Source organism: Tamandua tetradactyla, chromosome X (assembly GCF_023851605.1).
Source record: "Tamandua tetradactyla isolate mTamTet1 chromosome X, mTamTet1.pri, whole genome shotgun sequence".
Taxonomy (NCBI): domain Eukaryota; kingdom Metazoa; phylum Chordata; class Mammalia; order Pilosa; family Myrmecophagidae; genus Tamandua; species Tamandua tetradactyla.
Window position 1 is genome coordinate 127,245,516 of NC_135353.1, and position 22,335 is coordinate 127,267,850.

Sequence of the window (22,335 nt, forward strand, 5' to 3'; positions counted from 1 at the left end):
TCTTTTGTTATTTAAACGCGGTTGCAAAATTATGTAGTTGAGAAAACAATAATGTTATAAAACCTGTAATTTCTTTTTTGAGATGTATAATGCATCCTTAATTACTTTGTATTTTAGTATGTGTCCTCTCTTGGTTAGAATGCTCAGATTAGTATGTAGAGTTGTAAGTATATATATATATATATTTGTTGTAACAAACTGATCATGTCCCAATTTTCTAATAATCACAGAGAACTCCCTGAGCCATCCTTATGGTTTTCTTCTGGAAATGAAGATACAAATCAGTGGTGTGTTTGATGTAATTGTTAGCAATGAGAGTCTACTGCAATTCTGCCTAATTCTAAGATTTGAACCTCTTTCTTTATTACCAAGACTTCTCTTTAATCCCCATAAACATAGCTCTAAGAGAGGCTCACGAGTTGATTGCTTCTGTACTGGCTGCCCCCTTTCACTGAGCCAGTAAGAGATAACTGAAGACATTCTCTTCACCAACATGTCTGCTATGAGCAGTTTTTGTTCGGCTGAAAATCTTTTGGGGATTGTGCTGTGAGAATTTTACACATAGGCTACTAGGAAGTCGAAGGAAATGTGAACATTGAAAGTGTTTTCAAATCAGCACCAGAAATGGCCTTAAACCTTTGGTCTTTTGATCAGTCAGTAAAAAACTATTCCGAGCGTTAGTTTGCCTTGAAGGACAAATTAATGCACAAATTTAGATGCACTAAATTTGTGCTCTTCCTTCTATCTGAACTTCAACAATGGGAAAGGGCATCTTTGCTTATATGAAATTCCTTTCCTTCCTGAATGGAAACACCTATGGAATTCTTTAGCTTGGGGAAGAAGTAGAAAGTGGATTCCGTGTTTTTGTTTGTTTCTTTGTTTGTCATTAATGGTTTGGCAAACACAGTGACTTGGATAGGTCAGGTCAATATTTTATTTGCTTTGAAGAGCAAATTTGCTTAGAGATGATCAGTCTCACAATTAGGCACCTAAAATTTCATAGGCCATTACAATATGTTGTTTACTCTCTCTTCATCTCTCTTTCCTTGCAGATGATAAGCAAATAAATTAAATCTACAGTATTTACCAGTTAGCACTCCCTTTGAGGTACTAGAAGCTGGCTATTTTAAAAGATTTTTTTTTCATCATATCTTAGTACGTTTGCTGTCTTTTCTTGAGCGGTAGTAGCGAGAACAACCTGGAGCAGTGGTTAGTGAGAAGAAAGATGATTTTTAAAAACTAAATAATGAAGTGATATGGCCTAGAATTGTGCAGGAGGAAAGGGAAGAAGATAGAAAAGTGGGTGCAGGGGGAGGAGAAAGACAGGATGAAGAAGGGTAAAGGCAAAATTCTTTGGAAAGGAATTTTATTAGTCGGTGTTGACTGCAGATAGGAGAGGGCTAAATTACACATTAAAATGTGGAATGGGTGGCATAAAGGTTCAAGTTGAATTTTCGTATCATTGAGAAAACCATGGAAGAACCAAAAATATTCAGAAACAGATTGTGATGACAAAAGAGAAACGTTTACTTATTCGACATAGTTTCTTTTTATTTCTTCTTTTGAACCGGTGCTGATTGAGTGAGTTTTTGTTTTTTGTAAACATTATTGAAACCTACTCTCACAGGATTTGCTGTGTTTTGTTTGTGAGAGAGTTTAAAATAGTCTACAAAGATCTGCATGTTCCTTTTGAAAACATAACAAAACTTTCAAAACAGCCATAATCAGGGCAAAAATAATTATTGATGTTTAGTTTGCCTTTGTTTTGTTACAGAGAACTTTACCTCGATTCCATGTAAGCCTCTGCCTCCTCCAAAAATAGAAAGGAAATTTCCACCTTATACCGGCTTTGGAAGTGAAGAGGATTCTCTCCGTTCCTGCATAGGCCTTATACCCACACCTCATCAGAGGGACTTCAAGAAGTTCATGGAAAAAGACAGGTGCTATTTGGGTTTTATAATATAGGCCTCATGACAAAAACAGATGTAGCTCAACTCACCTAAGCTTCAAGCCCAGGGAAATGTTATAGTTTTTTCACGAAGTTGATTTTCACGCAAATCATAACAGGTTCATTCATGAGTGCTTATTTCTAACAAGTGCTATCTCGAGGCTCCTTAAGTCATTTCCCATATATATCCCTCAAGATAGTCCCTAGGAAATAGTGTAGATCAGGGATCAGCAAACTTTTCCTAAAGGGCCGGATACTAAATATTTTTGGCTCTACAGGCCATACAACTTTTGTCACAACTACTCAGCTTTACTGTTGTAGTGTGAAAGCAGCCATAGACACTATGTGAAAAAATGAGTGGCTGTGCTCTAATAAAAATACTATTTAGAGATATGAACATTTGAATTTCTTATAATTTTTACAAATCACAAAATATTCTTTTTTGATGTTTTCCAACCACTTTAAAATACAGAAAACATTCTTAGCTCACGTGCCATACAAAAACAGGTGGCTGGCTAGATTTGGGCCATACTTTCTCTGGTATAGAGGTTTCAGTGATTTATAATTGTTTTTCAAAATGTTGTTTGGCAATTAATATTATTGTTTTAATTTGAGAGGTTCGATTGAGTTCAGTAATTTAACATAGATTGCTCACATGCTGAATATAATTTCAAAAGATAGACTTCAGTAGTATTCCTCACATATATGAGAAAAAATCTGTCCCTGATTCATACCTATAGAGTATGGGCACTGCCCATGGCTACTTTTTGCTTCTGCAGGCAAGGCAGGCCCTGGAGAGAGAAGTGGGGAAATAAGTGGTGGAGAAATATTACAGATACTTGAACAGGATGCAGGCTAAAAACTGAAGTCCTATGTGAGGGAGACAAAGGTTCAGGAGAATCTGGGGAGCAAAGCGATAGAGAGAAAATGTAGTAAGTCTAGGAGAAGAATAAGACAGCATCCCGAATTTGATAAAATTTAATGGGGTCAAATGCTATTGTAGAACATAATTGTAGAGAGTACAATAGTTGTGGAATATCTATAAAAATTATTCTTGTTAAGAGTTGTACAGAATATTAAAAGGCTCCTTTTGCCATGACATGATGTCTTTTATCTTTCAACAACAATCCTTAATTTATTTATTTACTTTTTGGATTCATGGTCCAGGAATCAAACCTGGGTCTCCTGCATGTGAGGCAAGCGTTCTACCACTGAATCACCCATGCACCCAACAATCCTTTATTTTTAAGGATGTTAAGGTTTTATTTTTAAGTTTTAGAATCAACACCATTTAAAGTGTGGTCCCCAGACCAGCAGCATCAACATCACCTGAGAACTTGTTAGAAATGCAAATTCTCACCTCCCACCCTAGAAATTTTCATTATAGATAACCATGTCTATAATGAGGTTCCAAGGCAGGACTTTTGAAGGATACTTTTCGCTAACTGCCGTTTTTCAGGGCTGCCACCCAAAGGAGGTGGGCGGGAAGAATGTCCCTATTGTAAAACAAGAAGGATTTTTTTCTTAGAAGTAAACAAGATGAAATATTATCCAGGGTGTTGCTTCTGGAACTTAAGGGAAAACAGTTCCTTGTGGGTAGTTGACTTAGTCTCTCTGTCTACACTGCAAAAACTTGCCCGCAGAACACTGATCATAGACAGCATTCTGTGTCCTTGCCTTGCTGTCATGGCTGGAGGATGGTGCTATAGGCATGAATGTCTCTGATCTCATTTCTTTCTGTCCACTGCTCATTCTGTGCCAGGAACTTCCCTTGAGCTCCTCCCACACAGTGACCTTGTTTCCATAGTAACTGGTGCATTCAGCCGGAGCCTTATACATGAGTATAAAACTGTGAGAACCTTAGGAAGGTGATCTCACAAAGAATACAAAGAACCGTTTCCTAATCTAAATCAGTAAACCATGAATGTTAACGTGAAAATGTACATGACATATATTGATTACATATTCTGCTATTAAAATTACTAGGTGCTAATTGTTGTGAGGTTAATGCAGATCTGTTGTGAGTCATTGGCAGAAATAGTTTCAACTTAAAGCATCTGAGATTTTTGATGGATGGAAAGACCTTTATCATCCGAGTAAGAATCACGGTGGGGAGATTATCTAATCTGATTGGGGAGAACTGAAATAACATCTTTCTTGCTGCATCAGGCTGAATTAGTTACTTCTTCCTCTGTGTGCTTACAATACTCTGCTTATCTTACCACTAATAGTAATAATAATAAAAGTAGTTCAATGCTTATCTTGTGCTATGGTTCCTTATCTCATTTATTCCTCAATACAGCCTTGGGAGGTAGATAATATCATTGTACTCATTCTTCATATGAGGAAACTGAGGCACAGAGAGGCTGTGCAACTGGCTCAAACTCACACAGCTAATTTTTGCTTGAACTAGGATCTGAACCAGGGAAAGCTGACTTCTGGAGTTCACTTTTCTTGCCACAGAACTATTTGTCACACTGTGGTAATTACTCATTTATGTAATTGTAGTCTCCCCCTAGACCAAGAGCTCCTGTGGGTTTTATTACTTCTTTAGAGCGAGAATAATGCTGGCTGCATACTTGGGGCTCAAAGAATTTTTTTCAGTAAGAGACAAAATGGGCTATTAAATGAGTCAACAGAATAACCATTTACTCTCCCTGTTCTTAATGATGGATATATGAGACAGATGACTTATGATCAAAGAGATTATTATCCCAAAGTTATGATATCCATGACTATACAGCATTCCAAAAATAGATATTTTAATTTTAATATCTGACTTGTTTCGGATATTGTCTTAACAAGAGCAGTTTAGATGAAACAGGTGAATTTAAAAGAGAATGGGAGGGCACATGGGTGGTTCAGTGGCAGAATGCTCTCCTTCCATGAGGGAGACCTGGGTTCGATTATGGACCATGCACTGCCCCCCCCCACCCAAAAAAAAGGGAATGGGAGGGGGTGCAAGTGTAGTTCAGTGGTAGAATTCTCACCTACCATGTGCAAGATCCGGGTTTGATTCCTGGCCCATGCTCTTCCCAAACAAACAAACAAACAAAAAACCAAACAAGCAAATATGCCACAGGTGGTGCTGCAATAAGGGGATGCTCACATGGAAAAAGAATGAAATGTGACCCCTGCCATACAGAATACAAAAAAAAAAGAGAGAGAAAATGGGAGAAAATTATGGACAGTGATTGTAGATAACTCCAGGCTGTGTGTAGAAAGTTAAGACATGGCTGCTGGCCTAGGGAATTTATAATTTATAATTGTTTTGTGCCAGTGAGAATAAACACATTAAAAAAAACAACAACAGCCAAAAATTTAAGTCTACGCAATGCTACAGGTTACAGCTGGTGCAGGATAGGTGAGTAGGTGGTCATCTGGGAAGGCAGCCATGGTCAAGGAGAACTCTGTTTGGTATCGTGTTTTTCAAAGTGTGCTCTGGGGACTATCTCATCAGAATCTTCTGGGGGTGCTTATTTAAAATGTGTGTTTCTAGTGATGCAAGCTAACTACTGAAGCCATATCTCTGGGGGTAGGTCTCTATATTCTGTATATTTTCCAGGCTTCCCAGGTGACTTGCATACACACAAGTTTGTGAACCTCTGGCCTAAAGATTTAGTTTGAGTAGATTATATTCTTGAATGATAAGATCCTCAGAAAACTAAAATTAGGTTAGTACATGGTGTGTTAAATATGTGAAAATCCAAACTTCGTATATATGTTTATCAACTTATAAAAGTTCTAAGAAGTTAAATTTATAGTAGTGTTGATTTGATCTGAGCTTAGACCGTATTCAGTTTTAAGATATTAAAAAAAACTGACCTTTTAAAGTATATATTAAATAACAAATATTTTAATAATATTTAATAAAAGTTAAACGTCTTTCATGAGAGGGGACTAATAAATTTATGTACCAGGGAAGATGTATGACAAGGTGTAGCTGCCCCCAGCACTATATGAGGTCTGTCCAAGGAAACTAAGACCTGGAAACTAAGAACCCTGACACCAGAGTTATGGAGCCATGGCTTTTTTTTTTTTGCCTGTGCTGCCTTGGAGCTAGCCTTCCAAATTGTTGCCCTCATATGAGGACTCAAGCTAAGAATTTTGGTTCCTTGAACCACCTAAGAAAGGGACAGAGAAAAACACTATCTGCTTCTGTAATTCAGCAATACTTGTATTTTGTTTGTTTTTTCATCACTGGGAACAGAAGGAAAGAATGAATTTCAGCATAGGCAAGTCTGCAAATGAGGACCTCTCTGCTTAGAATTGTGGAATTCATGGTTTGTTTTGCATGTTTCCTTGGGGTAATGATTTTGATTATTGAAGACTTCCCTAAAGGTTTAGTATTTATTACTAAGTCTACCTTTCATTAGTTGATATCAGTAGGCATGCTTCTGCTGAAAGACCATAAATAATCCATTTCTTCTGTAACCAGACCATCAACTTTGGGAACTTTAATTCTAGAATTTGATCCCATCTCCAGTCTACCAGACTATTCTATTTCTATATAGAATTCTGTGTGAAAATTCTAAGGAAACAATTTTCTACAAACTGATTGAGTACTTATAATGTACAAAGTGTTATACTAGGTGGTAGTTAATAAGACATAGTCCTTGTCATTGGAAAACTGACCTATAATGGCTACTTACAATTTAAGTGATAAGTACTGTACAAAAGGCAGATCTGTAATATTTTTTAGAGCATTTGAAAGGGAAAAGTTAATTTTGCCCTTGAGAGGAGTTGGAGGAATTACTCTGAGAAGAGGATGTGGGCCGAAAAGAAGAAAAGAAATGGGCAAGAGAAAGTGGTGAAAGATAGAGGTGGTTGGATGCACAGGAATAGAATACCCTCTGGAGTGCTTGGGCTGTGGAGGCTAGTTGCCTGTGCTTCTTTCTGCAATGATGTTGGGAAAAATCATTAAATGTAGCTGATTTGACATTTACTTTAGGTATATATTTTTCTCCATGTTACCCAGGACATGCAAAAAATAAGATATTGTCATAAGTTCAGACAAATTTTCTAGATGTAGACACAGAACCTTATTAAGAAAATGGTTAAACTCTTTCACTTCAGAGAGTTTGTTACTAGCATAAAACCATAGCACACCTTTTGTAGGTTTTCTTACTTACGTGATGTGTGGAAGATTACTCACGTAATTCTCTAACCCTCATTTCTCTTCCATTTAGCTATGGCAACATAAGCAATACACTCCGGTTTTTTGCAAAACTTATCACAAATGAATGTGCTGACGTGGACAGGATGTTTGTTATAGCATATTATCTCAGTGATAACACAATTTCAGTGTTTGAACATGCAGAGAGGAATTCAGGTAAGAGGCATGACTCTCATAACATAATCCCCAGAGCATTTAACTGTCTCTTCATTTTGCAAATAAGAGAATATGATCTGATTTTATAACCTAGATGATCTAAGATAGTCATTGTCATTTTTTTTTAAATCAGTAGATCTCTTTTTACAAAGATCCTTTAAGTGGAAATGCAAAGATATAAAATGATAAAAAAAAAAAAAAGAAACAATTTTGGTTGGCTCTGTGCTGGAGGACCCACATCACCTCCTTTTTGCCACTATATCCCCTTCCTGTGTGGCCCCGGAGATACCTCTGAGGAATCCAAGAGCTTCAAACTCATGAGTTGGCTACCTCCAATCCCACTCCCAATCAGTAAGATAAGAGGAAGTCTATATTTTTATAATCCTGCTTAGAAATTTTTGCTTGACTGTAAAACAACAATCCCATATATACAAATTCAATCTCCAGGGCCCATCTTCCTCTGGCCCTTCTGACCTGTTGTGGCTTTTGCCAAGTTCCAACATACAGACAGACCCATGGAATTCCTCTCCACAGTGGCCATTCTTGAGGGTAGTCATTGATTTTAACTTGTCAAATTACAGAGCTGCAGGGCTCTGTTCTCTGCCCCAATTTATTTAAATATTTTTATCTGTGCTGCATATACAAATTTGTGAAGAACAGTTAGTGGCATGCTGGTAAACTGACTCTCTGGTAAAAACAAAAAGGCTCTGTTTATAGCACGTGTTGATTTCCATGGCATAAAAACCCCAACAGTGGTCAGTTTCAAATACGAACAATTGAACAACCGGCTCGCAAAATCCCTGAGAATTTGACAATCAGTCTTGTGTGCTGTTATGAGCTGCTCAGCATACCAATGAATAATGAATAATTTGTGAGGTGCCACAGTGATTTGAATAATGGGTTAAATTTTAAAATATGAAATTGAATAAGGATGAATACAAGGTCATGCTGTTAAAAGTAGAAAAGAAAAAAACAACCCTGTATGCCTAGAATCGGCCAAGACCATTGCAGCATGTGAGAAACAAATGGTGATGGTGGTCAACTACGAGTTTAATAATAATGATAGCAGCCATTCTTGAGCACTGACTATTATCCTTCCAACAACTTTTTGAGATTAAGTTTCGTGTTAGTCCATATACCCCAAGAAGCAAATGCCCAGACAGGATTAAATGTGCCAGATATTTACTGGGGGGAACGTTGGTGAAGGGAAAATGTGAAAGGAACCAGAAGAGGCTGGGAGAGCTGTCAGATTGCAGTGCAGGTCTGACTCCATGAAGGACAGAAGGAAGGAAGGAAAAGGGAGGTCTTAGACTGAAGTGAAAGTCTAAGAAAATTTTAGCAAGACTGATGGGGAGTTCTAGAACCAAAGTTGCTAGTTGAAGGGCTCCCCATTTTGCAGGAATGGACCTGCCTTAATATCCCTGCCCCGATTAGTCATTTTTTTGTTAGCAGCCTGTAGGATGTATGATCTCAGCACAAACCCTGAAATGAGTTTAGAATGCAACATCTGGAGTCTTCTGTCAATTATGTTCCCCACAACAGGTGATCTGAAAAGCACATTTTCTTGGCCCCCACAAATTTTATTCCTGTTTTACCATTGAGAATTCAGGGAGATACAGAGAGATTAAATAACTCCTAAAGATCATCTATCAAGCAAGTAACAGCCAAAATGGCTCCAAAGCCTATGTCTTTCTACCACCTATGGTTTCTGAATGGAGTAGGATGAGTGTGATGAATCTGCTCACAAAAGCTAATCTGGTCTCAGACCAGATTATATGTCCATAAACTTCAGTTCACTTTCAGTTAGGAAGATACTGGAGTCCTGTGCTTTGCTCACTCCTTTCCAAGAGGTCAGAGAACAAACAATCCCCCAAAAGAGCGGATGAAATGGTGAAAATTCCAGATTTTCAGAAATATGAGGCATTGCCAAAAGAAACAAACATATTTTCCCTGTAGAAAAAAAAGAGGGAGACTCCCAGAGTTAGCTTCAAACGCTTAAGTAGATCTTTTACAGAATAGGGGCATTTTACATTTAATCTGCATGTCAGATGGAGTATAAAGCATGATCTGGGACAAACAAATGGAAAGAAACTCAAATGATGAATGTTCTAACTGGTACTTTTCACAGTGCTCTAAAGATGAGTGTCTTCCAGATGTCTCATATTTACCAGCGTAATGCTGAGAATATAGGAGGTACTTGATAAGTGTTTATTGGTTTGGGAAGGGATTAGAAAGAGGAAAGAAAAGGCTGGAATCCCATACCACTTTTTTTTTTTAACACACTCACTTAGAAAGCCTTATTTCTTTACTCACTGCTCATTCTTCCCTGAAGTCAAAGAATGATAGACAATTTGAGGATGAAGTAACTATAAAACAGGTCATATGGTTCTTTTAAGAATAAAGACTATTCATTAACTTTTATCTTTTTCTATAGGGATTACTCCTGGGAAGTTCTTGCGAAGAGTTCGTGTTAAAAGGCCTGGACAAGAGATATTTAAAAGTGAGTTCTCAGAATATATCCAGCCTGAGGAGCTGTATGTTGGAGCCAAAGTGAATGTGAATGGTTACCTCTTCCTTTTGCTCAGTGCCGATGAATACACCTTAAACTACATGGAGAAGAATTCAGATAAGGTGAACTTGCTTTGTATAATTCTCAACTTGCCTCTTGGCAATATACAGTCTTTGTTTTCTCTCTCTAGTACCTTTCTTTGTATTGCCACTGGTTTTACATTCTGCTTTCACACATGTGAACATGAATAATGGATCAGTGCAACTTGGCCACAGATCCTGCCACAGAGGCCAGGTCCTTGTCTACTCTGTTTATACGTTGGAATCTCTGCTGCCCAGCATCATGGATTCCAGGCACAGACAGGAGGCAGGCCCAAGGCTGAATCAAGTTTCCTGAGCTTTTTGTTGATGCTGAAAATGTTTTCAGAAAGGAACTCAAGAACTCCAGTAAAGATGAAAATCTGGTGACACATACTGTGCCATTCCAGTTGATGGCACAGGCCAACAGAGAAAGAAGGCTGAGACCTGAACAAACAGAAACCTCAAGGGTTTCTGTGATTGTGAATTCCCATAGCAGTAGCCGCTTGAGGCCTAAATAAGAATTCAAGGAGAAATTGACAACAGTGAGTTCAAAGAGTGTGGCTTGAACCTCTTTATTTATTTGAAATAAGATGGCAGACAGCTACTGTTATGGCAGTGCTGGTCAGTAAAAATAACATAGTGATAAAATCTTGATTTTAAATATGGAATAGTTTAGTGTGCAAACATGTATTTTGGAAATCATTGCTTAATATTTGAAAATTTACCTGGAAAAAATTATTTGAAAAGTCCACCTGTAAGTAATAATATTTATATATCGCTTATATGCACATACTACTAATGTTATCTCATCTAGATATGAAAGGCTCAGGGTTAAGTTGCTAATTATTATATCACCTGCTTTTAATCAAATTGGTCTGTGGTCCTGGACTCCTGAATCTTTTTTCCAGGTGATAGCTGTTGTGGAGTTCTTTCCTCTTCTTTCACTTATGGCCATATCTGATACATCTAGTAATTTCACGATCATCTTGAGATTCTTGCTCAATGACCCAGATAATTGAATGATATTTTCACTTTCTAATTATTTCGGGAGAGAAAATTCTTTCCCAAAACAGCAATTCCTTTCTTTGCATTTGTTTTTGCTTTCTTACACATACCCACTTTACATGTAGGAAATATACCATATACCAAAAGCTATCTAGAATTCTAGCCTAAGTGTCTATAAAGAATGTGCACAAACAAAACTTCCCAAATTGACTTGTGTTGCTTTCTTATTTGTGACTAACTAGATGTTAACCACTTGAAGTAATCGCATAATAGACTTAGTTAAAAAAGAGAACAAGTTGCTAAGATCAGTTTCCCTATGTATATCATATCATCTGTGTTAGTTTTGGGCCTTTGATAAGCAGATACCAAGACTGAATTGGAAGTTCAAGAGATTTATTGGAAGAAATGCCTGTGAAGGATACAAGGGGAAGGAATAGGAGAAGGCTGGGAGAGCCTTCAGACCATGATGCTATTCAGAACCCTCTGACAGGAGAAGGGAAAGGAAGAAGGATTGGGTAAGAGGAACCTCTGATGGCTACATGGCTCTGAGAATGTCTTGGCCAGGCCAATGAGAAAGCTTGAGAGCAAAGACTGCCCATCTGAGAAGTCCCATATTGGTAGGTAGGCCCACCTCGGGGGACTGTGGTAATGTCACCTGTTGTCCAGTCTCCACTGAGGAGATGCAAAACTAAGCATGTCTTCTCAGTATCAATCTCTACGTAAAGACATGGCCAGCTAATTTCTGGTTCACAGAATGAAATCTGTTTGCTGGCCATCAGAAAGACCGGGCTACCTAAGTCTCAGGCATGTTTAAATGTCTTTCCTTTCCTTACCCCCTTCCAGTTTCCTCTGAGCAGCATTGAACTTGCCCTACAAAAGCTGAAGGAAGTAGAACCTCGATCTAGAGAGATCAAACAAGTTTTTACAGCTGCTGACCCTATGCATACAAAGACACTGGATTATAATATGTTCAGGTAAGCAATATTCTCCAAGCAATGATCCGTTTTCCCTTCAAGATTGTCCAAAGAGCAGAAATAGCAATTTCTTTCCTAGTGCTTCATAATTAATTTACTACATGCTTTTTATTACGGAATGACCTTTGCATTTGTATTACTTTGTGGTCCTTTTGCTCATTTGTAGTCCCATAAATTTCATTCATTTGCATATAAAAAGAAGTTTATAGGTGGGAACAGATAGCCAAAAGCATAGACAATCAGTGGTCATATTGTCTTGTGAATCTTGGGGCTGAAGAATCAGGGGAAGGTCAGGAAGGGGACAATCTGAATGAGAAAGGTGGGAAAATACAGCTGAGAGTACCCCTTTGACATCTGGGAAATAAAAGAGGGACACTTCCTTAAGGCTGTGATCATGCTGGAAAAAATTGTGGAAACATTTACTGTTTATCACAGAAAAGGTGATGTGCACGCATCTGTGTGTATATATGTGCACACGTGTATTTTGAAGGCCATAAAAATATAGGGATCTAGGGGAAAACAGATGACTATATCTAGAAATATTATAAGAAATCATGAATAATAAACATTTTCCCTAAAGTAAACTTGAAGTCTGTGATTGTCTAGTGGCTGACCTAGGCAAATTTCCAAACAGTGGAAACTCAAGGAAATTCAAATTTGAGGTCTAGGACAATTCTGAGATTTCTTAGCCTGAAAACAAAGTGAATGGAGCGGTTTAGAAGAATGCAAATTAAATCACAGATGGAAGACAAAGGGGACTTTCTCCCTTTTGGCTGAGAATTCTGATTCTTGAAAACAATAGTAGCTGAAAGCTATATAGTAGGCTTGACACAGTTAGGTTGTGGGTTGAGAAATGAGAAAGTGAACCCAGGAGAGAGGAGCAGAACCAATTTTGTTTCTGAAGAGGCCTATTGCATCAGTACCTGGTTACCTGGAACTCAACATTAAGCCCCAGTTTCCCCATGGGGTCATTCGTTGTTTTAACAAAGCTCTTTTGTGTCTCAAACTCTTCTTTTGAGAAAAGCAGTCAGAGGACATGTTTTTATTGTTTAGAATTCCCAACCCTTTGAGATCAATAAGAATTTTTAGTTCTTTGTTATCGTTTATAGCAGGACACATGTTCATGGCATTTTGGAAAATAAATGAAGGCAAAATAAAGAGCAAAGGCAGTTGCTCTTGCTCAGGCCATGGGCTAATGGAAAGCAGTGGAGGAGTTGCCATCAGAAATGAGGGAGTGGTTTAGTTTTATTATTTTCTGTCCTTTTACAAAAGCATTCATTTTTCCAATACTCTAGTAAAGTCTGTTGGAAACACTTTAGTGATTTTAGGGGGCTTTTTGTGAAGCCCGTACGCCAGGAAGAAGATCCAAGGAGGAAAAGTTGCTCTGGAAGATGGAAGCTGGATCCTAATTGCGAGTGGAATAAGTGGCTGCCTCACAGTGTGATTGGAAGGGTGATCTCAAGGCTTTGCATGCTCAGAAAAAACCAGTTCCCTGACTTTAAGCCCTCTCCTGGCCAGATATTGCTTAAGATGAAAAGCAGATCTGTTTTTACCCCAGCTCAAAAACTTTCAGTGGGTTTAATAAAATCCACACATTCTACTGCACTCTACAGGGCTGTGAGTGATGTGACTTTGTTGGTATTTCCCACGTCATCACTACCTTTCTCCAGCCCCATACTCTGGCCTCACTGGCTATCTTTCAGTTTTCTCAAACATGCCAAGCTCTTTTCTGCCTCCCAAGCCTCTGTATGTGTTGTTCCCTCCTCCTGGAATACCCACATCATCTTCCTTTTCAGTCAACTCTAAGACTTATTTTTTTTAATGTTATTTTATTGAAATATATTCACACACCATGCAACCTATCCAAAGTATACAATCAGTGGTTCACAAATCATCTCATAGTTATGCATTCATCACTATAATTATTTTTAGAACACTTGCATTACTTCAGAAAAAGAAATAAAAAGAAGAAGGAAACCTCAAAGATCTCATACTCCTTACCTCTCCCTCTTATTGACCACTAGTATTGAAGTCTACCTAATTTTAAGACTTACAATAGAGGTAGGTTAACTAAGACAGTGTAGTATTGTCAGATATATATATATCAGTGAAACAAAACAAAACATCCAGAAGTAGATCCATAGAAACACAGGCAGCCAACTTTTTTGGCAATATAGTTATATAATCTTTATCAAAGATCAGGGATACTGGATTACAGTTCAACAACTTCAGGTGTTTCCTTCTGGCTATTCTAAAACACTAGACACTAAAAAGAAATAGATATATAATGAGTTGAGTAGTCACAATTATTTGTTAAATCCTATTTTCTCAGTTATACCTTCTCCCTCTCAATTGATCTTTCTCTCAATTTTCAGGGATATCTGGGCAATGACCATTTTAGCTACTTCGTGTTGGAAAAGGGTATTTACTCTAGGACTCATCTTAAATACCACTTCCTCAAAGGGGCTTTCTTTGATTAGCCTATGGTAGATCACCCACTGTTATTCTCAGCTACTTGTTTATATTTTTCACAACACTTTAACACAACCTATAATTATTTTATTTAGTTATCTGTTTATTTGGTGTGTGTGTGCTTGGGCTCTGTCTTCTAGAATGGGAGCCTTTATGAGGGCAGGGACTTTGACTGCCTTGTTTATTGCATGATCCCAGTACTAGCACTGGGCTCAATATATATATATACATAATTGCTGAATGAAATAATGGACTGCTAGAATTATTATTTGGTGGTGGTATGGAGGTGTTCTGGATTGCAGGTGATGGCACTGACCCCAGATGACAGTGTAGACCAGGAGTCAGGACGTTCTGGTCCATCCATCATGCTTGGGGTTGGGTATTGAACCATCTTTGCTTGGGGCTCCCTTTCTGTGCTTGCCCCACAAATGTAGGTCCCCAGCACATTGTCTTCCCTTGGCAAAGGCAGTGTAACTAAAGCTGTTTACTATCACACCACACCCAAATTTAATTCTCTACTTGGCACTTACATTAGCTACTGGTTTTCTTTCTTTTATTTAGCTGTATATGTATATGTATGAATTCTGGCTTCTCTTGGAGGGCAGGGACCCTCTCTTTCTTGTTTTCTGCTTTGGCATTATCACAATGCCTAGCAAATGGTAGGATGTTATTAAATATTTGTTGAATGGATACATTTTCTCCAGGCCTGCTTTGGCTATCACCTGTAGACTGATGTATCTATATTAATTCCTCAATTTCAGACCTTTCTCCTGAACTATAGATGTGGATATGCAAATACCTCCTGGATATCTCTCCTTCGGATGTCTCGCAGGCATCCCAAAATAAACCCTACCCTGGTAAAAGCTACCGCATTAGTCCTCGGGGTCTGGGCCAGGGGCCTGCCCAGTCTCTTCCCTCTTCCCTACCTCTACCTCTTCCATCTACCCCTTGGAATGATACTTTGTCCACTGTCTCTGGAAACTGTTCCTTCTCTGCATTCTCAGATTCATTGCCTCATTTGGGGTTTGCATCACTGTTCCTTTCAACTCTTGTGAGAGTTGTGTAACTGATCTTCTTTTCTTACCTCTTGTCCCCCCAAGTTTTGCCAGCATGACTGTCCTAAAATCTGATCATGGCTAAAGGTCACATCAGCTCCCCCTTGTCTCCAGGAAAAATCCAAGCCTCTCAGTGCATCATGTGAGTCTGATCAGAATGTGATCCTTGCCTGCCTCTCTTCTCTCATTTCCATCCTGTTAGAAGATTACTTAGATAGAAGCCACCATTTCTTTCTTTCTTTTTTTTTTTTTTTTTAACATGGGCAGGCACCGGGAATCGAACCCGGGTCCTTGGGCATGGCAGGCAAGCACTCTTACCTGCTGAGCCACCGTGGCCCGCCCGAGAAGCCACCATTTCTTGAGTACTTGCTGTGGGCTAGGCAGCATGCTAAAATGCTTTCCACATTATCCACTGGTAGCCCCATGTTCAGTTGTTATTTGTTTACTTCCCTGCCTCCACGATTGGCTCCTGCCAAGTACAATGGATGTTTGTTGAATAATTTAGTGGATAGTCCCAGTTCTCAAGGAACATTCAGTTTGAAGTTTGCAGCAAACAAGTAAATAATTGATTACCTGGCACCAGGGAAGGGCCATCTGTTTCTGACTGTAGGGGAATTGGAGAAAGCTAAACCTGACCCTCACTGGCTGAGTGACTTGGGCAACTCACATAACCAACTTGCACCTCACTTTTTTTGTCCACACAACAGTCTCTAAGGTCCCTTCCAGGCTCTGACATTCTGAAACTCTTAAAATGTAGAGTTTATGAATAAATTTTTAAAATGTTCCCTTTTCACATCTGTGCATTGAAATACCGACTCCTGAGTGGTGAGTAGCAGGCAGAGGCAGGATTGTGGCATAAGCCCATGAGCTTCACCTCTGTAGTACAGATTTTCTGCCCTGCTTAGATACCTGGAACTGTCAGTATACACCTGACCCTCAGAGCACCAGCCTGCTGCTCTGGACAGTGGTCCCAGCCCTGGGCATGCTTTTCTTCCTTTCAGAGATTTGCACCTTTCCTTAGGGAAGCCTCATGAGGGCAGGAGGTAATAAACTACCTGTACACTCGGTGCCATGGTCGCTAATGAGTAAACATGTGGGCCTTCCTGGACTTGATCTGAAGGAAAACAATGCAGATGAGAACAGGTGGCCAGCAGGAAGAAGGAGGTAGATCCAGGCAGGATGTTTCTCATTTGCCTTGTGGAGTCACTAATTCTGCCTCGGGGCTGGATCCATTTCTCTTGCCCCTCTTTCAATGATCTCAGATTTACTTATCAGAGCAAATTGTTATCCAGTCTAAATTATTATTTAATCCAAATTGTTATCCAAGATAGTGCAGATAGCCTTTCTCAAAGTCTTGGGATACCAAACTGGCAGGTCTCAGCAAGGAGCAGGGCAAAGAGTAAGCTTGGCAGAAGTCGCATTTCATGCAACTGGGGACATGGTCAGGGCTCATACCTGATTAACTCTTGTGTCTTTCTCAGTTACTTCTAGTACTCAGCATATCATGCCTCAATGAACATAGTAATTATTAAATGATTAAGTGATTATTAGATAATTCTTTTTCAGGCCCCTATTATTAATTGGTGGGCAAGTAGTTTTTCTGTGAACATCCACGTGATAAATTCCTTCTAGGATTTTGAGTTTTGAGAAATTTTTCTCTCTTAAGAAACTAAAATTCTACCTGAGGGAGATAGTGTAAACATAAACAGGTCATATCATTGGTTTGGGACTTGGCATATCTGGATCTAAATCTCAGCTCTGACATTACTAGTTTGATGGCATTGGGTAAGTTGCTGAATGAGTTTTTCATCTGTAAAATGGGTATAATAATACCTACTGTATAGAGTGCTATGATGAATAAATTTGATAATGTATGTAATGTTCTTATTGTTGCACATTGCCTAATGAATAGTAGATATTCAGAAAATAAAATCCCTTTATCTCAATAGCTACAACCTGGTGTCACCAAAAATAGTAATAGAAATCTATAGGCTGTTTTTAATATTTCAGTAAGCTACATATTTCCCCAAGATAAGGTCATTCAAAAAATTCTTAAATAAGGTTGAGAGATAAACTCTAAAAACTTGGAGTACATGAAAGTGGAATTTATAAGCATCATCAGTGGACAAAGGTTGGGAAACATTTATATAATCCACCATATTAATGTCCTTTGCTTAAAGGAAGCAGATTGTAAATTGAGTTCTTAGAATTGTAATGATCTCATCCTGATTTATCTGGGACAATTATCTCTCCTTTTATATGGTTTTTCTCTATATTTGTATTGCCCTGGGTACATTGTCTTAGGTGTTTTGAGTTTTAGCTGCCTACCATCTTTTAAGGTAGCCACTGGTCTGTAAATCTGTATGAACAAAAGCAAAAACGAAACAAATACCTAAAACAAACACATGCTCTCGTATGAAGCAAATAGACACTTTGATGGTACTTACAGCATATGGCTGAGATGGGAACCTCCACGTACATTTTTGGAAATAGCATTTTGAACCTTCCTAAAAGATTAAATTAAATATAAATAGTGTGATATTGTAGAAGGAATACTGGCCTAGGAATAAAAGAGACCAAGATCTTCGATTTAATTTTCTCACTGCCTGATGGTGCTTGTATTGGTGAGGGCTTAATTTTTAAAAACAGAATCCTCTCTGGCTAGTTAAGCAGAAAAGGAATTTATTAAAAGGATCCTGGGTGGTTCCCAGTATCTTGCTGGGGAGGGCTGGAACACAAGCTACAGGAACAGTACTTGACCTGGACTGTAGAACTTGTCTGATGAGGAAATGGCCCATATTACTAACCCACCACCTGGGAGTAGTTGCTACATTTGTATTGCTGCCAAGAGCTCAATTTGACCCTCAGTCATCACTACCATCGCTTTGGCAACCATGTATACTTTGCCATCCCTGAAAGCTACACCCCTCTGACATTAAATATGGCCCACCCCAAACTGGTTTTCTTTGTTAATCCTTTCTAAATCTAAGTCTTATGTAAACTTTCCAGATTGGTGGGGCTTGGATCATCTGCTTTTGTTCTAACTGCAAGGAAGGCTGGGAACTTGAACTCTGACTTCCGTGTTGGGGTGGCAAGGATGATAATGTAGGAAATTCCCCAATTTTCCCAAATATAGAAAGGCTATTCAGAAGCTACCCTTACATTTGCCATGAACATTGGCAGGGACAGCACGTCCAAACCAGATAATGCAGATATATGCAGACCTTAGGGACTAAAGTGCTTGTTTGTAACAAATCAAGCAAAACACCTATCTAGTTTTAGCACTTTGAAAATACTGCTCTGACCTACCAAGCAGCTAAACACGATACAAAACACTCCCTTAAACTCTGCTAATTTTGCAATCTCTAACAAAACTCTAAAGGTGTTTAATTAGATTCAGATTCAGATGTCGAAAGCTTGCAACTGCATTTTGTTTGGCTTTCCTAATGTTTTAAAAATTAGGTATTTGAACATAAAAATCTATATATCTGGTGCCTCTTGCAAAGTAGAAAATGGGTCTACGTTACCTGATGGCAACAATCAGTTGGCACACTCAACTGTCACAGTAGAGTGATAGCTGTCCTTAGATATAACCTGTTCTCTGCATTTCTTTCAGGCTGCATAACTCTTTAGTGTCTTACCCCTGGTCACCTCTTCCCTTTCCTTAACTGCCTCACTTCTGTATTAGATCATCATAAGTTCCCTTCCAGCCATAAAATTTCATTATTTTGTTACTCTAGTATTGTGGAATTAGACACTTAGGAATCACTGTATGAATAGCTCAAAATGCAACTGAAGTCTGATTTTTAAATAAGAACCTGAATATAATTGTGTACTTAGAAAATCGAAGAGACTCAATTTAAAAGTGGTTAGAACTATGAAGAGTATTCAGGTAGTGCTAAATACAAGGAAATGATGTGAAAAGAAATAGTTAAACTTTATACCAGCAATAACCAGTTAGAAAATGCTATGCAAAGGAAGATAATCTCCACTGTAGCCACAAAAATTATGAAATACCTGGGAATAAATGGACAAGAAAGGTGTGAAACTAAAATGAATAAAATTTCAAAAATGTTATATCTTGGAACAGGGACACAATATTGTAAACTTTCTAGTCTGTACAAATTAATGTGTAGATTTAAAGCATTTCCAAACAGAATTACAATGTGGGTTTTTGTTGCTGCTGTTGTTAGATTTAGTTTTGTTTTGTAGGGTTAAAGGAGAGAAATGGATTCATTGATTTTGAGGTCCACCAAAAAGAGTAGAGGATTGAGATTGGTCAAGGAAATGTTGGAAATAAAGAATATTAAAGTCTAGATACCAGAAATTATATAATTTATAGATATTTGAAGCATTATAATATACTGGCACAGGAATAAACCCAAATATCCATGACAAAGAGTGGAGAGGCTGTAAAAGACCCATTTTATGGGACTTTAATGTACAGTATAGAGAATATTTCAAATCAGTTGGAGAAAGTGGATTATTCGTATAGGTTTTGGTAACAATTATTGAGAAACATTTAAAAAATTATTTTGGTAACATATACAACGTAAAATTTCCCATTCTAATCACTTTCACGTGTAAACTTTACTGGTGTTATTTATATTTACAATGATGTACTACCATCAATACCATCCATTACAAATGCCTTTCCATAGTCCCAAATAGAAACTCTCTACTAATTAAGCATTAACTCCCTATTTTAGTTTCCTGGCTACTAAAGCAAACACCACACAATGGGCTGGCTTTGAAACAGGAGCTTGCTTCCTTCTGGGTAGTGTTTTCTGGCTGGGTGTTTTCTGGTTGGGGTTCCTTGGCTTTTCCATCACATGGCAATGCACATGGCAGTGTCTTCTTTCTCTTCTGGGTTCCATTAACTTCCATCTTCTTGCTTCCCCTGTGTGGCTTCTCTCTCTGTGGTCTTCTTTATAAGGCCTCCAGTAATAGGGTTAAGATCTATCCTGATTCAATGGGCCACACGTCAACCAAAGTAACCTCATCAGGTTATTACAGTGGGTTCACACTTACAGGAATGAATTAAGAACATGTTTTTCTGGGGTATGTAACTCTAAACCACCACACTCCTAATTCCCCACCCCCACCCCTACCCCTGATAACCTATGTTCTGATTTCTGGCTTAATTTGCATATTCTATTTATTTCATACAAGTGAGATCATGTAATACTTGTTCTTTTGTGTCTGGCTTATTTCACTCAACATGAGGTCTTCAAGGTTCATCCATGTTGTAGCAACTATTAGAACTTCATTCCTTTTTACATCTGAACTATATTCTATTGTATCTATATACCATATGGTGTTAATCTATTTATGTGTTGATGGACATTTGGATTGCTTCTACCTTTTGACTTTTATGAATAGAGCTGCTGTGAAAATCAGTGCAAATATCTGTTTGTGTACCTGCTTTTAGTTCTTTTGGGTATATACCTAGAAGTCAGATTTCCAGGTCGTATGGTAATTCTATACTTTACTTTCTGAGAAACCACTGAATTTTTTTCCACAGCAGCTACACCATTTTACAATCCCACTGACAATGCACTGGGGTTCCTATTTTTCCACATCCTCTCCAACACTTGTTATTTTCAGTTTTTTTTTTTTAAATAATAAACCTTCTACTTCGTAGGATCTCACTGTGTTTTTTGTTTGTTTGTTTGTTTGTTTATTTTGGCATGGGCAGGCTCCAGGAATTGAACCCAGGTCTCCAACATGGCAGGCGAGAATTCACTGTGGTTTTGATTTGTATTTTCCTAATGGCTAATGATGTTGAACATCTTTTCATGTGTGTATTAGCCATTTGTGTACCATCTTTGGAGAAATGTCTCTTCAAGCCTTTTGCCATTTTTAAATTAAGTTGTTTGTCTTTTTGTTGTTGAGTTGGAGGAGTTCTTTATTTATTCTAGATAGCAAATCCTTATCTGATATATGGTTTCCAATACCTTTTCTATTTCTGTTGATTGTCTTTTCACATTCTTTTTTAAATTTTTGCAAACAAAAGCTCCACCTTCCCCCTAATTCCCTCCTCCCTTTCTCCCCTCTCCAGGTAACCTCTAATCTTCTTTCTATCTCTGGGAATTTACTATTTTTAGTAATCTCCAATAAGTGCTATATACTTTTTGTCCTTATGTATCTTGATTATTTCACTGAGCATAATTTTTTCAAGGCTCTTCCATATTGCAGCATGTTTCATAATTTCATTTTTTCTTATGTCTAAATAATTTTCCAGTCGCATTTTCTTGATAATTTCCTTTGATAAATTTTTTTTGTTTTGATGAAATCTAATTTATCTATTTTTTTCTTTTGTTGCTCATGCTTTTGGTGTAAAGTCTAGGAATCCATTGCCTAATACCAGGTCCTGAAGATGTTCCCCTGTATTTTCTTCTAGAAGTTTTATATTTTTAGTCCTTATAGATCTTTGATCCATTTTGAGTTAATTTTTATATATGATGTGAGGTGGCTGTCCATTTTCATTCTTTTGCATGTGAATATCCAATTCTCCCAGCACCATTTAATGAGGGAAACCATTTAAAAAATTTTTATTTTGTGATGGGACACAATTTCCAAAAACCATAAAGGAAGATTTGACTGTATTGATTGCAGGAAAATTATATATTTCTCCTTGTTGTTGATACCGTGAACAAACCTAAAGGACAAGGGACAAACTGAGAGAAATAATTATAATCAGCACAAGAATCAGGGGATTTACATTAAAGATTTATGAAGAACTCCTATAAAATCAACCAACAAAATAGGACCAAGGACAAGAGCCAATAATTCACAGAAGAAATACGAATAACCTATATATCTATGAAACAATGCCCAATAATGGTGCAGGCTGAAAGAGCAATGAAATACAACTTCTACTTATTGTCATTGCAAACATTTAAAAAAATAATATAATTCTAGTGGAGCATGTAGGATAACAGGTACTCTCATTTTCTA

At 37.9% G+C, this 22,335-nt stretch overlaps 1 protein-coding gene across 3 annotated transcripts in view; it reads left to right on the forward strand.

Annotated features, from left to right (window-relative positions):
- Positions 1–22,335, forward strand: part of EFHC2 (EF-hand domain containing 2) — a 206,499-nt gene that overhangs the window by 103,866 nt on the left and 80,298 nt on the right. For all 3 annotated transcript variants that reach the window (XM_077145069.1, XM_077145067.1, XM_077145068.1), the window contains exons 8-11: positions 1,775–1,940; positions 7,138–7,280; positions 9,715–9,911; positions 11,718–11,848. In XM_077145069.1, the coding sequence (XP_077001184.1) occupies positions 1,775–1,940; positions 7,138–7,280; positions 9,715–9,911; positions 11,718–11,848 (637 nt within the window). The remainder of the gene's footprint in view (positions 1–1,774; positions 1,941–7,137; positions 7,281–9,714; positions 9,912–11,717; positions 11,849–22,335) is intronic.